The sequence below is a fragment of the Apium graveolens genome, chromosome 6, assembly GCF_009905375.1.
Source record: "Apium graveolens cultivar Ventura chromosome 6, ASM990537v1, whole genome shotgun sequence".
Lineage (NCBI taxonomy): Eukaryota > Viridiplantae > Streptophyta > Magnoliopsida > Apiales > Apiaceae > Apium > Apium graveolens.
Window position 1 is genome coordinate 42,356,842 of NC_133652.1, and position 18,311 is coordinate 42,375,152.

The window sequence follows — 18,311 nt, forward strand, 5'->3', positions numbered from 1 at the left end:
AAAAATTCCATTAACCGTCAAAATCTATCCAACCCACCCCTTGTTTAGGCCAAAGAAGTCAAGCCATTCGAAACCGAAATATTAATGAGTTTGTAATTTATTAACCCAAATAGATTGGGTTGGGTCGATTTTTTTTTTTTAAATATTAACTCTAATCCGACCCATATATATAATATAATATTTTTAATCTCCTATCTAATATTTTGTTTATTGTATAATTGTTTTTTTATCTAAAATAAAACACATCAGTTGCTAGCCGTCTCTCTCCTCTCCCCTCTAGGGGTTTGTCCATTTTCAAGTAAATCGAGTGATTTTTACTGATTTTCTCCTGTGAAAACTCCCAAACCCTTCGGTCTCTTTTGTTTTTGTTAATTTTCTTTTAATAAAATCCAATTTTTTGGATATTTGTGCATCTTTTTTCTTGTAATGTGTGTTTTTCTCTTATTTTGCAATGTTTTGTTATATTTTTGTTGAGTTATGGTTGAGTTTATTTGGTGTTGAATTTGTTGATGTTTTTGGTGATCTGCAAAGCTTGCGTCGAATATGGGGCGGATTATTGCAAGAGCCCACCTTTAACAACTAAAGATTGTTCATTTTTCAATGGGTTTACACTTTCGGCATGTTTATAGTTGATATCCGGCATGTAGATGGTCGAGATGCCTTCGGCATGACTATAGCCGGTGTCCGGCATATAGATAGCTGTATTGCCGCTTTTCCAATCTTAGTTTATGCGATCGGTGTTTGTGAACATTGGACTAATATTGGTTTTATGTGATGATAAATTGCGATGTTGATATTTTCAGAGATTTTGGTGCAATATGTATCGTTTGGAATGTCTTTAATTTCATTTTTAGCTTTAAATTTTTTTAAATTCTCTGTGTTAAAAGATTAAGAAACAGATATTCTAATTATTTTTAGTATACTATCTGTTTTACCATGTGTTTGTAGCGAGACTCGAGAGGTGGGGATTTCTCCTGACCATACTATATTCAAATCAGCGAAAATTCTTTACATTTGTCAAAGAAAAGAAAACATCCAAAAAATATTAATTGTTTTGTTAGGTGAAGAAAATAGAGTTTTGTTTACCCGGACACATAACAGATATTGAAGTATGAAAACATTTTTTTTTTCATGATTTCAGATTTTTTTATTCTGGATTTTTTTTTCTTTTGAATAATTTTAGTTAGGAATGTAAACGAGTAAAAGTGTTTGCGAGTTACTCGCATTTGACTCGTAAAATAATCAAATTTTTTATCAAGCCGAGTTCGAGCTGAGGACTATTTTCCTATTTTTTAAAAAATTTATATTATAAATATTTTTTTATAAATATTCAATATTATATATATATTTTATATATTTAATTGACTCGAACTCAAATTGAACCTATCAACTTTTCTCCGCCTAGCTCAAACTGAACTTCAAAATTTGGTGCATCACTTCGAGTTTTCAAGCTGAACACCTAGAAAACCTTTTACAGCCAAATTTGGAGTTTGTAATTCAACCCTCACGAAATCAATTTCTGAGTCCGAAATATTTTAATTGAGCCCGACCGTTTCCGAAAATTACTCGTTCAATACATTTTCTTTTCCCTTCGTATTTCAATCTCATTTTTCCCCCTTATTTTATTCCCTTTTAGCAACAAAATATATACCTATATCATCAAAACACTGTAGGTAGGGTAGCCTATCATTATATTCTTTTATCTTTTTTTCACCTATCTTGGTCCATTACATGAGTTTTCTTTTGGGGGGTTTTCTTGAAAGTCAGGATTTTTATGGAAATCTGAGCCTGGTGTTGGATGCAAATGACCTTTTTATTAGTGGTTCTGGTGGCTGAGTTGAAGTTAATCACTCAGAACTGACTCAGTGGGTAGTTTACAAAATGTTTGGCTTTGGCTCATCATGTCTCACATCACCAGAGGATCGACAAGATTCTTGCTTTTTGCACAACAAAGATGTTTGCTGAAAGCCCATTACAGACTTACCTGGAAAGCCTGATCCTTTAAGGTACTTGATACTAGTTGAGTGTTGTGATTTCCATGTTGTTTTTAGCATTTTCTTGGTGATTACAGTGTCAATGTGTTTGATCATTTTATAAGCTCTAGTGACTACACTCTTTCACAAGGCCCACAACACGATGCCAAACACATTTTGATATTTTAACACAACAAGCATAAGTTACTGAATCCATGTGTGCTACAAGATAATATATACTTAGCTGATAGAAAGCAATTTGGTCTAGAATTGCGGTCGCGGAGAATCAGTAATTTATTAAGTATATGGATAATACTATTTTTAGTTTAATAGCGGTATTTTCGTTCCATTTCCCAGATGCACTATCAGTTCCCAAATGCACTATGCCCCATGCTTTCATTGGAGATATGCTGAACTCATAATATTGTTGTGGTAATTTCTGAAGATGTATTGATTACTACGAGTCAGTGACTAGTTGTCTGGAGAAACTTCTTTTAGTTTTTTACTAGTGGGAGACACAATATATTAATTTGGCAATGTCCAATATTTATATAAAGGCATCTCAGCCATTATATAATGAGCACTATTTTCTAGCTAGAACTATTGAGGCACATATTCCGTAAAAGAAATTAAGAACTTGGTTCTTTTTAAAAGAAGAGCATCATGATTTTTGGTGATGTGGGTGGAGCCATAGTGTAAACCCAAAACCATTAATATTATGAATAGATAAAGTGCATCTAGAAAAATGAAAGCTTGGTGTGCAAATAAAAATTTACAGACGGGGTCATCAAAAACATGTAAAACACACCGAGAGCGAGATACCTTCCCATCACATTAGTCGTGATTGTTTAATCAGCAACAGTGTGTAGGTTGATAATTTGATGTAGCTTTCATGCTAATACTTATCAGAAATAATTTGATTATATTCCCTTTTAACTTATAAGCACACCCCTATCTAACCGTAATAATTGGGTGATCCACTGCACCAAATATTTAGTTGGATAGGTCCAGAAAGTTGTATCTAAGACTCTAAACTTAAAAAATTATTATAATATATTTTGTTTCCTCTACAGTCTGCTCTAGTGTAGGGGAGCTCCAATCCAAAACAAACCGAAGTTTATTATTTCTGTTCTTTGCTATAGTTAGGTTTAACATACATAATTATGTATTATGAATATGAGACTTTGCACTGAGAATTCAGCTGGCCAACTGTGCCTGATTCTATCATACAAGTCAAACCTTCTACTGACATGTGACACACATGTACCCACAGTCAAATACTCGTGAAGCTGAGTGTCCATGTTAGAGCTAATTTTTCTTTTGTAAGGAGTGGTCATCGTGAAGATGAGTGCTGTCATATTTCTTTTGTAGGAGTGGTCATCATGAAAATGATTGATGTCATACCGCCTAATGTAGTATAGTGTCACACCCTTCCTAAATGATATGTAGGTTTCAAAAGCATGCAATCTTGATCTCAACTTAAAGTATTTCTGTAACTTTCGACACAAGAGGATTAGTGAGGATGCAATTACATATGGGGATTTCATAATCCAGATATGATCACGCGGACTTTGCACTTTACTTTATCACATGTAGATTCAAAAACTTTTCCGAGATTGAAAGCTTCTATCCTACTGATTGATTAGAAGCACTAGTGTCACCCACTCAATGTAGGCATTTAGACCTGTATATCTGCACTATGGATTAAAGATACATGATTGAATTTAGTATAAGGAGTGGATAGACCAGAATTTTCTTTGTACTGAATTCTCACTCCTCTGGACAAATCATATAAATTAGATAATTACACTGGCTAAAGGAATTTCTCTTTTGTACTTTAAAATCTTTTACCCTACTTTAGCTTTGGACATCATGAGGCTGTGTGAAACAAGGAAGCAACATGCAGAATATAGAATTCATATTACTATTATAATTTATCTTTCCTGTAGGGACTTAGGCTTTTATTCTTATTCTCAGGAGAAGTGGTGAATGTAATAAAGATTGAACTACGGGTGCACAACTTTTGGACTTTTATGTCGTGAAATTTGTACTATCAGTAGTGAATATCAATCTGTATATAGGTAGAAACAATTGCACAGGGGTTATATATATGTAACATCTTCTATGCCTTTTAAATAGTTTTATGTAGGAATTAAGCAAGAATAGTACTCTTAATCCATAGAGAGACTAGTAAAAGCATCATTCACGAATAGAAATAACTTGAAAGGCGCACCCACCCACTTACTCATAAATAAAGTGTTGGACTCGTAAGAATCTCTGATATTGCAAGTCCTCAAAACATTTTCTTGTTGCTGCATTTACTTTAGGCATTCAAAAAGTAGCCATTCAACATATACCTCATTAAGCCTTTTTGACCCAGTTCTTCTCTCAGGTCTGTATCAGGGATTAGCTTTTCCGCAGCATTACATTTACAGCTTTCGCTAATACTTAGCAAATTTACTTTTTCTGGTTAGAATGCATATTTATGGGATCAAATGTGATTTAGTAAGTAGGGGTCACTGTTTCAGTGTCAAAGTATAGTGGAGACAGCAGACAACCATCTAATCGACAAAGAACACGTAGGGGAATGGTAATTCCTATTGTTTTGGTACCAACTATAAGATGTAGGATCATATATATGATATGACACTAGTAAGACACTCAAACGTCTTTGAGGGTGTGGATCTGACAGTTGTAATTACAAGACACCATGTTATGTGCCTTAAGTATGGATATAAGTTTGTCAAGAATGGTTAAACAATATACACATCTACGAGGTCCACACACGCGGTTAGGCACCAAGTACTAAATGTATTATTTTGCTCAATATAAAATTCTGATGATCTTTTGCACTGCTTGTAATTCTGAATTTTCCTTAGCAAGGTTTATAGTGGTACAATCTTGTATGCACACACATCACAAAAATTCCAACAATTTCTGTCACTTTGTTTGGCCATTATTGTTGTGCTTGTGAACATCCTTGAACTAAAGAACAATAAATGAGAGTATGTTGTCATGTTGTGGTATGATCATGTATCCATTGAGTTGGATACATTTCAGTAACTAATGTATGATGTATCTAGTTCATTAAGCAGAAGAACATGTAAGCTTGATTTGATCTTGAACATTTATGTCAAACACGAGTCATATAACGGTGCCCTCAAAGTTTTACAAGATTTGTTATGCATTGGGAAGTTTACATTTTATGATACATCACACCCACACAGACAAACACTCATGCATGTATCATATATAGGTGCTCATATGCTTTTCTTTTCCCCTAAACGCAAATCTCATGGAGTATTCAGTTAATTCTATATGTACATGTTCCCTCAAGAGCCGTGCAAGGGCATATTTACGCATAAATGCTTGTAGTTATTGGCCAATTTTGTTTACTCACATGTGTACACATTTATATGCGTGTATGTATATGTGTGATATTATCCGAGTTACAAATATTTTTGCACTGATTTGCATCTTCCTTTATGTTACAAAATCTCACTGGTGGTTAAGTCACATAAAGGAGGTGGGAATTCATTGGACATCACTAATTTAATGATGGTGTGCCTGGTGTAGGATGTCTAGTGGTAGAAAGACCCATCTTTTGGAGCGTAAAGTATCTGGTAAATGTTGGCCTAATACTTTTGCATATGAAAGCAGTATTAAAATATTAAAATTGTTTTCGTAATGTATCTAGCAACCCAGATGCCAAGAATATGTCACAACATTATAATTTATCCAACACTTGTCAAGTACTCGGTGTATTGCTGACGGTCTTTTATAATGATCTGCAATATTGATGAGAACAATTATATTGTTGATGAACTTTCATTATTATATTGCTGACCTGCAATGTTCTTGATCATTGTTATTTATAGAATTTTCTCTATGGAAGCTAGGGTATGATCATTTGTAGGACAGAAATATGCATATGAATGAAAATTGGTTTGTAGCTTTAGATGTGAATATGTGATTGTAATGTTAGAAGCCTTAAGATGCTTACACAGATGACCAGATTACTGAATAATCATGCATATGAGGATGCCAAACACTATTAGATACTAATCAAATAATCAAGAGAGGGTTTCCGTCTCATAATTCAACTATTAAAGTTGGAATCCATGTCATGATTCAACAAATGAAAATTCTTGCTTATTACCACCTCTTTTCCTCACCTTGACATCAAAGGTAGGATGCCATAAAAATCTTTTTACTCTTTTCTATAATGCAGCTCTGCGAAACCTTGTGGTTCTCAAAAGTCCTAGAATATATCACTGTGTCTTACTGTCTTCTTAACTGCGCACTTCAACGTGAATTAACATGAAAGCTAAGTATAAAGAATCTGGGTCTATTTGCTTATCAATCTTAGAATATATGTTGTTGTATCTTTTTACTGTTGACTCCAATGTGAATAACATGAATACTACTGTCATGAATCTGTATATATGTACCAAACATATTTGCCACAAGCGGTTCAACCATTCGGTTTACTGCTATTACTTTTATGTCCTTTACAATATTTGATGTATGTTTTTGCCTAAAAGTAGGTTTTTATCATGGGATTTGTCCACTAGAAAATATGAGATCAAATATGTTTAGTGTCCTTATCTGTTAACAACGACTCTGTAGTGCTTTTGGTAATATCTAATATCCTATTACACAAAGGTACTGGCACAATCCGCAGTTCGATTTCACAAAATTTATAAGTTGATTCAATTTTTTAACTTTTTTAACGCTCCTATATTTTTGTCTTACCATTTAGATTGGAGTGAGTCTGTTGGGGTGGGTAGATTTGAACTTATATGAAGATAAAATCTTCACCCTATCTGAAACAACTAAACTAGGCCAAATCTGTGCTTACAGTGTGCAACCAAAGATATGTGTACTGTGAATTGTGATTATAAAGAAATTTTAAATCCAAGCTTAAACAAGAATTAGTTGTTTACAGACTTAGGGATAGCTAATGGCAAAGGCTATCCCTTCCCCCATGCGGCATGCCAAGGTCATGGGTTGGTAAGGAATCCTTACTTCCCTCGAAAGATAAAATAATGTACTAAATAAAAGTTTGTGCAGAGATAAAAAAGATGGAAAGCCTTATTGGCTACTACCTTCTGCTTCATTAAGACTTTTCTATGCATCTAATAATCTAGATAATGTGATAAAAGTATTGTTTTTTACTAATGTTGTTCACTGAATTTAATCTTACAACCTATGACTGAAAACGCTGTGTAAACATGCAAGTGAGACTCTTTATAATTCTAAAATTCTATGTCGGATTCCATGTAGTAGCCAAATTAACAATTTTAAAGCCACGTAGAAAATGGTCCTATAACCTCATGATCTTTAAATTTAGTGGATGTGCCACAAGTGGCTTGGTTATAAATAGCCTCTTGATCTGAATCTAGTCAATATAATTTAGTAACCTCGAGTATGTATAGAGAGTAAAGATCATTTTGCTTTCATCAAAATCATTAAGTATACTCTCTACTTGAATAATAAGTCTTATGGATTTTATGTTTAAGCTGATACTTTTTCATACTCTAAAATATATTGGCCTATTGTCTGTATCGCATGTTTTGGGCACTCGACATGGACAGATTCCCACTACTAAATTAAACTCATTAAGTGGTGATGATCTTGTGACTAACTTGCCTGGACAGCCTAATATAGACTTCCAGCACTATGCTGGGTACATTACTGTGAATGAAAGTAATGGAAGAGCGCTCTTTTATTGGTTTTATGAGGCCTTGACTCTCCCTGACGACAAGCCTTTGGTTCTGTGGCTCAATGGGGGTAAGAGAATGAATATCGTCATATCTTTGGTTTTATGATAAATGTGTGAATTATATTTAATACCTGTAAACTTTTTCATGCTGGCTTAGCTTCGTGCTAGACTGTTTCACGTTTTAAACAAACAAACATTCTATGGTCCTTTTTTACAGATTATGTACTGATAATTCCATCTGTTATTCATTAGATGTATATTAATTTTAGCCATAGTTTATTTCATTTGATCAGGACATCTCAACTACTACTTAAGAGTTACTTGTTTTGTAAATTCTTGTTCTCTAGCATGAGGTGACACAGTAGGCTTTATTTATATTTCAGGACCAGGGTGCTCTTCTGTTGGATATGGAGCAACACAAGAGATTGGACCATTCATTGTGGATGGGCATGCCCGTGAACTCAGATTTAATCCGTACTCATGGAATAGAGGTTTGTTTACCCCCATTTTACAGACAAATGTGTGTGGTAGCCACATTTCTTCCTTATGATTACATTAATCCACAGTATCTACACGTAAAAAAGAATATGTTCCCCAACTTAATTATGATATCTTTGGACTTCATTCCTTGCATACTCTTACTGTATATAATATTGATCTTCTTCTTTTTGAACTGATGGAGCAGAGGCCAACATGTTATTCTTGGAATCTCCGGTAGGTGTTGGCTTTTCATATTCTAATACAAGTAGTGATTATAGCAAGATTGGAGATGACTTTACTGGTGAGCGACATTAAGCTTTATATTAATATTATAATGTCAGCCTGGTAAGTCTGCATGTTCTTTGTTCAACCACTATGATTTTAATGAAATTAATTAAGTTTGTGTGTGCGTGCACACACATACCACTGTATCAGCAAATGATGCTTATGCTTTCCTCCAAAAGTGGTTCCAGAAATTCCCATCTTACAGAACACGGATCTTTTATATCGCGGGGGAGAGCTATGCAGGTACTTCGACTTATTACACACTGTATGTCATGGGAAGGCTTGCCTTCACAGATGTATACTTAATACACCTACTCTCTACAGGAAAATACATTCCAGAATTGGCGGGTGTCATCCAGAACAAGAATAGAGATCCTTCCAGACATATTAATCTGCGGGGTATTCTGGTAATATATATATCATATCATAATCCTACTGAATCTATAAATTGTTGCACAGCAGGGTATTAGTTCAGTAGCTCAGTATATATCATTTGAGTCTTTTTTGGCATTACTTGTAGTACACACTCACTTTGAACACCTTCTAGTTCATATAGTCGAGCTTAGCAATTTGTTTTTTTTGTTTAAACGTGAAAGGCATCGCCTTGAGTCATCCCCTTGTTCAATTGCAGCTAGGAAATCCTGAAACAAGTGATGCTGATGACTGGCAAGGTATTCTGGATTATGCTTGGAGTCATGCCATAGTATCAGAAGAGACTCATAAAACTATTAGGGAATCATGTGATTTTTACAGCAGCAACCCATGGAATGATGATTGTGGTCAAGCTGCAGATGAGGTTTACAAACAGTATGAAGAGATAGATATATACAGCCTCTATACCTCTGTTTGTACTGGCAATACTGCAGGTTCAGGATACAGATCAAATCGGGTCATGTTAAGGGGAACATCTAATATGGTGAGTTTTTTACATCTGATTTGTGGTTATATTTTCAGGTCTGTACTTTAGAGGGGTGGTCATTCTCAAATGTGAAGTAGGGTGGTCCAGAAATTGTAGAAGGAAACTTATGAGTTTACTCTATCATATATATAACATTATATTTATTTTGCACTTTACATTATACAAGATGCATTTGGGTTGTTTGACATCTTGGTATATAAAATTCTATAATATAACTCAAAGGAAATGTGAAGATACAGTAATTAACTTTGGGGAAAATAGCTTTTGTGTGACGTAATTAAATTACCATTTCTTGAATGATAATGTGTATCAGATGCCTCGAATAATGGGTGGGTATGATCCATGCCTCGATGACTATGCAAAAACGTATTACAACCGGCCTGATGTTCAGAAAGCACTCCATGTTAGTGATGGTTACCTCCTCAAGAATTGGAGCATTTGCAAGTAAGATCTTTTGGGATTTTAATTCATTTGATCATATGTTCCTAGGTGTTCTACTACATATAGAGTTCACTAAATTTTCATCACAGACTAGCGATAAACAGCGTGTGGTATTTTGTTAATTCTAGCTCACTCATATAAATGCAGTATGGATATTTTTAATGGATGGCTTTGGTCAGAGTCCAAGGAATCAGTTCTTCCTATATACAAAGATCTTATAGCTGCAGGACTTAAGATATGGGTCTATAGGTATATCATAACCCTAATCACACAATTTTCTTTTCATTGTGGTAAATTATGTATTCCCTCTTTCAACTTTACACTATGGTTATTCAGTGGAGACACAGATGGAAGAGTCCCTGTATTATCAACCAGATACAGCTTAAACACTCTAGGGCTTCCCATCACCAGGGCATGGAGGCCGTGGTACCACCAGAAGCAGGCAAGATTAATTTTCTTTTGCTACTTTTATAGCCAATTGTAATACTTGTCATATGATCAGATATATGCTCATTAACACATACATGACCAATGTATTAATTTCTTATTAACTAGGACTGCTAGTTTTTACCACGGGCTTAATGGAAAACAGGTTATCTTGATAAATTCACCAAATGTAATATATATTAATGATTGCGTAGAAATACAAACTCTACTAAGTATAAACTAAATATAACCCTAGATCAATTGTTATCTAATGGTTCAAGAAATTTATATTAAATAAGATAAAAATTGTAACCTTATTTTTGAACCTTTTGATTTCGAAAAAATCAACTTTGATTAGTTTGTAGTGGATAATGATCGGCTCTATGTACACAGTGCAAATCATTTATATTAATTTTATGAATTCTATGTACATTTTATTAATGGGGGAATTCACACAGGTTGCTGGGTGGGCTCAAGAGTACAAAGGACTAACTTTTGCAACATTTAGAGGAGCTGGCCATGCAGTGCCATTATTTAAACCAAGCGAGTCACTAGCATTCTTCTCAGCCTTCATCAATGGACAATCTCCACCTTTTCAGCGCTAAATTTAAATACCAATGTGGACATTCCTCTCAATACGATTTTGCTGTTGTGACATACTAGTGTGAAATTCAATAGAATTTGTAAACTTTAGCTGGTAACGAGCCACATGAGCTTTGCGTGGAATCACCTCGTTTACTTGAGACCTGATCTTCATTATTCCATCCTGTATACCTTGGATGTAATGCACTCCCATGTTAATTTTACTAAAAAATTTGACTCCTACCCGTGCCTTTTCCTTTCTGTGCTTACCGCAAAAAAGCAAAGTCAAGGTGCGATAATGGAAGTAAGTTTGTATCACAAATTATTAATATATCATATTATTAAGGTGATATATCAAATCTTCTTTTACAGCAAGTATGTTGCTTGTATTTTTATATGGTATAGATCAAATAAAAGAAGAATTTTAATGGCTGAAGCCTGTAAGTTCTCAATTACGTTATTTAGTGAAAAAGCAATGTCAGCGCGTTTACATTTTTGAGAGAGTATTCAGCAATGCCCAAAACAAAATCGTAAATTGATGTTGAGCAATGGCTACTTGTCCTGTGAATGCACTTGCCCTGAACCATTGTCAAGGCCGCTGAGACCGCCTGACCGCCCTTTAAGGCTAGTCAGACCACCAAAACCCAATTAGAGCTGCTAATACACAACCAAATAGTAATATCCCTGCAATTAGTGCAGCGCAAACTGCAGGTACTATCAACACGATAGGTAGAAGCAGCAATTCAAATACTGTCAGTTGCAACTGGTCTCGTCCATCAAAATTCAGTTCTAACCTTTTCTTAAGACATCCTTCCATCTCAACTTGGATATTACCAGCTCCCGCCATTGCTGAAGAGCTAACCTTAGCTAAGTTGTCGTTGTACTTCCATGCCTTAAAAATCTGCCAGCAAAACCATCTCATCTCTTCCCAATCAGCACCTTCACCTAGTCCACCACTGTCATTTCCACCATTATCACCTCCACCTCGGTGATTACCTTGGCCATCACCATCCCCATGACCGCAGCTGCAAATATTCCCCAAAGTTCATACAATTTATTAAATAAAAACTAACCAACCAACAAAATGAAGTTTGATCAGAAATAGTTTACACAAAAAAGCACTAGCTTTATGCAGATGACTTGCAAACAAACTAGAATGCCCTTCTCTGCTTTAATATCTACCTAGTCCTAGACATACTACATTTTAGGCATAGTTTGAATTTTGTATTAGGTACGGGCTACAGAACTTCAGGTGCAACTTCATGAACTGTTGATACTAGCAAAATATATTCCCTGTGTTCAACATTCTCTAACAACAAAACAAGGCCTTAATAAGTAATAACCCATTTGGAAAATTAAAGAATTAATACTTTTCTGTAGTCTAAAGTTTACCCAGTACTAGTATCCGATTCATCAACATTTATAGCCTCCTCCTTCTCGCCTTCAACTCTTCCACAATCTTTGAAATCACCTGCATTATCGTTAAATCTCACACGGCAAAAATATGTTGTTGTAAAATAACCTAAAGTTCTTTCGAGTATCAGTTCTTGCATGAACTCCTCCTACTCGGAGAGAATACCATATAAAAATCTACTGGTAGGAATGACACGAGATGCAAGTGACATTATTATGTTCCCACAAAATCAACCTACAAAGAAAACCACATTACAATACAATCTAGTAAAAAGGCACAATCTTAAATAGGAAAAAAACACTTAATTAAATTATCTCAATTCTCAAGAAATTTTTACAAATTCATCCCAGATATTATCTATCTTCTTACTCTGGCACTTACATATAGTAGCAGCAGCAGCAGCAGCAGCCAAAACTAAACACTGTGAAAAAATTCCAATCAATAATCATTTACTAGCAATTGCTTAGGGGATATTTACCGGAGACTTTGATGCGAAAAACCTAGTGTGGTACTCGAATTAAATAATAAAATAGGCAACATATGAATAATAAATTCAGTACCTGAGTATGAGACTTTAAGAGCCTATACTATGTCATGCAAAGTCTTCCAAATTTTAACGCAAGTAGCCATATCATGTGCTTAAGCATTTTATGTTATCTTCTTTTCTTAGCACATTTTGTGAAAGATTGGGTTTTAGGGTTACATGAAGCAGATTAAACAAAAGATTCAACTTGCCTTTTCAAGAGCAACTTTAAAAAAAAAAAGAATTCGAGCAAATTTTGATTTAAAATAACGGTTTGTTTTGCGGAGATTTTTGTGCATGCACCATGCATGGTTCATCATTATTAATGAGTTCCCCAATAATATTTTGTGAACATCTCAATATGTGCCCATGAGCACGCACTAGAAAAATTCTTAAAATAACTACTTTTTTTTATATCTCTTTTCTTGTCATGATTTTTCGATGTTCCCTAAGGGAAGCCTTATCTAACCCGATTGAAACTCTTTCTTTTTTTCTTTCCAGTATAATTTTCCGGTTAGCACAAAAAAACTATAGTTTTTCGCAAATTAAACTTTTTTCGTCCGGTTTGCCAAAATTATAATTAAAAATAAAAAAAAATTTCAATCTGGGCCCTCCTTATACGACGGAGCAATGTGTTATATCTTTGAATAAACTGGGTATATTATATTTATGTCGTCTGCTAACAACTTTCAATGAGTACAAGTTTTAACCTTTTTCTATGGATCATAGTAGTATTTTTATGGATCAAACTCTGCAATTATGGTAGTCGGAGTGTGTTGTGAGATTGTGTCTTGTGTGGCCTGAGGGACGGGAATATTTTGTTTAGAAAAAGAAGACAGTTTCAAAATGCAGGTCAGAATTACTCCAAAATTGCTAAGAAATTTTATCTATCTTTTTAACTTGAAGAGTATTCCAGGTTTTCCTCTGGTAAAAATGCAGTAGATCTCTGCAATGCTCAAAAAGTAAATAACTAGACAATATTAGAGCATCGAAAGTGTAAACGTTATCTGTTTCCAAACTCAAGCATCTCAGAAAACAAAAAGGACAGCATATAACCTGGAAGGCAACCTAAAACAGCTGATAGAGAATTTGTTTCCAGGAATACCCGTTAGTTTTACAGATGGAATTAAAAATGTCATAAACAATGTTTGTTTCTTATTGTCATTAATTATGTGCATATCAAGAACTTATATATGCAAGGATCCCTGGTCTATACAACTTGGAGACTCTAATGCCACCAAAAGAAGATTAGCGCTGCTACTACACAACCCAACATTAATACCTCAGCCAATAATCCAGCGCAAACTGCAACTGATAGCAACAAACAAGGTAAAGCCAGCACCACACACACCGGTAGTAGCACTGGCTCCAATAATGTTAAAAGGTATCTGCCGAAATTTGGTTCTGCCATTTTCTTCAGACATCCTTCTATGTTTACCAGGATACTACCAACTCTTGATATTGCCGCTTCTGTAGAGCTAAAATTAGAAGAGTTATGGTAGTCTGTCCATGCCTGGAAAATCCGCCAACAAAACCATCTCACCCCTTCCCAATCAGCACTATCATCTAGCCCACCGCTGTCACTTCCACTGTTATTACCTCCACCTCGGCTATCACTGTTCCCATGACCAAAGCTGCAAATATTCCAAAAAATTGAGATCATTCAATAAGTAAAATATACGACCAATCAACCAGAAGAAGTTTGATCATGACCACAATAAATATCATAAAATAACTACAAACTTCATCCTCAATGTAAGTGTCTTAACTCAACAGTTTGGCCTAAACATCAGACCTTTAAAACAACTCTTAAACATTTGAAATACATAAACTAAACCATTTGAGAAATAGACAAATTACACCTATTATTGAAGAATAAAGTCTGAAATTTACCCAGCATTGCTATGTGAACTGCCATCATTTGCAGCTTCTTTCAGATTTAGGCCTGTCATTCTCTCACAATCTTCAAAATCACTTACACTATAGTTAAAACTTGAAGTAGCACCATAACTTGCAGAAACAGAACTGAACCCGATTCTCCATTCACAACATATATACGCTAGAGATTGGGCCGATTTCAATAACCTTAATTTCTGGTTAGTTTTAAATCTTAAACCAGATGATCGCAAAAAATAATTCTTATGAACGAACCCAAAGTTCTCTTGGAAACCAGTCATTGGATGAAATCTCCTACCATTATAGAGCCCAGAAAAAATAAAACTACAGGTAGGAGTGACACAAAATGCAAGTGACATAATTATATTCCCAAATCAACCTACAAAAGGAAAGCCACGTTGCAATACAATACAGTAAAAAGGCAAACAAAATTAACGAATAAGAATCTAAATAGAACTGTACTGAAACATGTCATAAATTCATCACATCCATCAACTTTATTCTTACCCTATAGAACACTTGCATTGTAGCACCAACAAACAAAATTAAAAACGGTGAACCAATTTTATTTTCTAGCAGTAAATATCCTACAGGATTATGCTCTGCAATTGAGATTTACTAATGACTTAATTTTACCATGTGACATTATTATTATTCAGTTTTATGATGGACCCAAAACTTCTGATGCTCAGAAAGGCCTATAACCGATACGTCTCTGTAAGCATTTGATGATCAAATAAGTAACAACAATGCATTTAGTGTTAATACGCTAATCAAAGTATAGGAGACTTTGCATCACAATATAAATCAATAGTCCTATACTACTAGTTGCTTAAATTTAGTTGTTTGAAGTCTTTAATCAAACAGCAGAGTGGTATTGAAAAAACAAATTAAGAAAAGAAAAACAGAATAAAATATGAAAGAAAGACAGTACTTGTTGTGTGACTTTGAGAGCTATGGCATGATGAAAATTTACGATACGTGTGATGAAAATTACAAAGTATTATCAACGTGACGGCCTTGTGCTTTATAACAGAATTTGCAAAGGGTTTGGACTGTAGAGAAAAAGTATAAAACTTGCCTTTTATTCCAAAGCTAAAATAGAATATTTATTATCGATCAAAAATAATACAGTAAACTATATTTGCAGATTAGTTTATTTTTGTGTATTTTATATATTTGACTAAATAATTATTTTTATATTGTACATAGTTAAATTTTATAATTTTCATCGTGTCCATAAGTTCTCGTTTCCTCCTGATCCATCATATGAAGCATAAATTTTCATCTCATAAGACTCTGAAATCAAAAGAAAAACTTGATTCTTCATCCTCTGTATCAACACGGATACGTTTATGCCACTTGTATGAATTAGTGTTGAAAATAATTTTCTTTTTCTCCATTTCTTCCGGCAACCATGGAGTTGTCGGCAAAATGTGGGTTTTCCATATTTGTTTAGCAACAAATTGTTAGAAAATTAGGATTTTAGAGCTTAATTTAATTATGTTGTTGATGTTAATCCTAAAATCTAATGATTGAAAATTGTTCAATGATATTTGAACTTAAATTTTCATATATGGTTTTAAGAATTTTCTTAATGAAATCCATATGAAATTAGAGATGAAAGTAGCTTGGAAAAGTTTGGAAAATTTGAGAATGTTTGTCCCACATTGAAATAAATAAAGGGGGTTGTGTGCTTTATATGGTATTACCCACATGAGTAGTATACAACTACTAAGGTGTGTGATGGTCCATTGTGTTGTTGTGTGCTTCACGCGCACACACACGCGCGCCCCGCACCGGACCGGATCGGGTCGAAGGGCGATTTGGGCGAATGTCTCGGCGTCTCGCGTACGCGAGGCGACCTGGGCGAGGATTTTATTTATTTGAGAATTATTTTAATTCGAATTTATTTATCGGTGATTGGATTATTGGGCTGGGTTCTGAAATAGGCTAAGTAGTCTAAATATATTGAACCTGCAAATAATCTGATCTGTAACAAGTTCTGATATCAGAATCAGAACTTAAGTACTGATGAGTCGAATCAGAACTTAAGTACTGATGAGTTAAATCAGAACTTAACTTAAGTTCTGATAATAATGTGGGTGTTAATGTGAAAAGCTGTTACAAATAATTTAAATTCAAAAGCTGATCAGTTTTGATTTTTTCATTAATGAATTCAAAAACTGATCAGTTTTTATTTTTTATTAATGAAGCAGTTTAATTCAGACATTAAGTGTGTTGACAGTTTCATTTTTCCTCTCCTATAAATAGAGGCTAAACTGAATGAATAAAAAAAAAAGATATACAACACACTACATTCTCATCTCTTCTCTTCAACCTCTCTGCATTTCTCTCCCATAAGTCCTGAAGTGCTGATATTTTCCGGCGACTGAGGTGCTGGTCGAAGTGGAGGTTTTGTTGCTGCTGTTAACATAAACTCCGAGCTGTTTTATCCTGGTGGAGATATTGCGCACATCCCAAACGCAGCAGGTAGGGGGCAATAATCTCTTCAAGAGCAGCCAGGACTTCGAGCAAGGCCTGGTGACTCAGCTGTGATTATTTTCTTGGCATTTTGTATCTGTAAACCTTTATTTCAGTCACTGTTGAAAGCTATGGTTTCGGGTACATCTTTCTTTCTCTCTTCGTTATTTCAGTTACTGATTTTGTTTACCTGCATGTTTTGTTTTGTTAACTGTGGTCTTGGCCTAAACTTGTTAAATTCTTTATACACTTGCCTCTATGTTGCTATACTTGTCGGTGAGATTCTCAACATTCTTGAAGAGATTATTAGTTATATAGAATTTAGCATAATGGTTAACGAAAGTGAGGTTATCGTTGGTGGTGGTAGCAGTTCGGGTGTAACTGCTGGGGCCATTGATTGGACCACCTATAGTTTCCCACAGGCTGTTGAACTAACCGGTTTACCGGAGAAATTCAACGGTGGCATTGGCTTTTCTCGCTGGCAGAAAAGGATGAAGCTGTGGTTGACTATAAAGGGTCTGTGGCCGGTTGTGGAATATGAGAAACCAGTAGTGGATCAAGAGAAGGCTGACACAGTTAAGGCTTTTGCGAAGTGGGCTGAGAAGGATGGAGTGGCTAGAGCGGCCATTCTTGCGGCACTAACAAACACTTTGTTTGATGTCTATTCTTCTGATGCCTACTCTGCAAAACTCTTATGGGAGAAGCTGGACCAGACACATAATACTGACTCACAAGGTCTAGAAAAGTATTATGTGGCAAGGTTCCTCGAGTTCAAGCTGGTGGACAATAAGTCCATGACTGAGCAGGTGCATGAGTTCGAGATGATAGTGCATGCTTTGAAGGAGTCTGGAATGAATCTCCCGGAGAAGTTCAAGGTGATGAGTGTGATTGAAAAACTCCCGAAGTCTTGGGAAGAGTTCTCTCTCTCCCTGAAAAGACAGAAAGGATAGATCACCTGGACCAACCTTATGCTGGACATCTCGGTACAAGAACAACACAAGTCCAAACAGGGACATGTGATGCCAACTGAACACGGTACCTCGAAGGTAAACATAGCAACTGTAGGACAAAAGAGGAAGGCTTTTGCTAAGAAAGCTAATAGTAATAAACCTAAGAGTGACAAGGACAAGGCCAAGAAACCCAAGGCAAACAAACCATGCTGG

At 35.1% G+C, this 18,311-nt stretch overlaps 3 protein-coding genes across 6 annotated transcripts; 1 reads left to right on the forward strand and 2 right to left on the reverse strand.

Moving 5' to 3' along the window:
* The first annotated feature begins 1,691 nt into the window (after positions 1-1,691).
* Positions 1,692-11,074, forward strand: LOC141663964 (serine carboxypeptidase-like 31). Its single transcript, XM_074469809.1, has 11 exons — positions 1,692-2,006; positions 5,550-7,766; positions 8,082-8,189; positions 8,384-8,479; positions 8,614-8,706; positions 8,788-8,870; positions 9,095-9,379; positions 9,696-9,826; positions 9,971-10,072; positions 10,160-10,265; positions 10,708-11,074. Exons 2-11 carry the CDS (start codon positions 7,478-7,480, stop codon positions 10,852-10,854), a joined length of 1,440 nt encoding a protein of 479 aa, XP_074325910.1. The 5' UTR covers positions 1,692-2,006; positions 5,550-7,477; the 3' UTR covers positions 10,855-11,074.
* On the reverse strand, positions 10,953-12,471 carry LOC141663966 (uncharacterized). 3 transcript variants are annotated; one of them, XR_012551763.1, is made up of 3 exons: positions 12,224-12,408; positions 11,323-11,856; positions 10,953-11,091 (listed from the first exon to the last, which is right to left on the reverse strand). XR_012551763.1 is itself a non-coding variant. In XM_074469811.1 (3 exons), the coding sequence occupies exons 1-3, from the start codon at positions 12,454-12,456 to the stop codon at positions 11,457-11,459; spliced, it is 525 nt and encodes a 174-aa protein (XP_074325912.1). In that variant the 5' UTR covers positions 12,457-12,471; the 3' UTR covers positions 11,097-11,456. The 3 variants fall into 3 exon arrangements, 2 of the variants coding, with proteins under 2 accessions (XP_074325912.1, XP_074325911.1); XM_074469811.1 differs by lacking the exon at positions 10,953-11,091 and adding an exon at positions 12,411-12,471 and having other exon boundaries at positions 11,097-11,856; positions 12,224-12,302; XM_074469810.1 differs by lacking the exon at positions 10,953-11,091 and having other exon boundaries at positions 11,097-11,856; positions 12,224-12,406.
* Positions 12,472-13,768: 1,297 nt separating this feature from the next.
* Positions 13,769-15,722, reverse strand: LOC141668358 (uncharacterized). Of its 2 annotated transcripts, XM_074475212.1 has the most exons (3): positions 15,599-15,722; positions 14,662-15,043; positions 13,769-14,402 (listed from the first exon to the last, which is right to left on the reverse strand). In XM_074475212.1, the coding sequence occupies exons 2-3, from the start codon at positions 15,021-15,023 to the stop codon at positions 13,997-13,999; spliced, it is 768 nt and encodes a 255-aa protein (XP_074331313.1). In that variant the 5' UTR covers positions 15,024-15,043; positions 15,599-15,722; the 3' UTR covers positions 13,769-13,996. The 2 variants fall into 2 exon arrangements, with proteins under 2 accessions (XP_074331313.1, XP_074331314.1); XM_074475213.1 differs by lacking the exon at positions 15,599-15,722 and having other exon boundaries at positions 14,662-15,360.
* Positions 15,723-18,311: the final 2,589 nt, after the last annotated feature.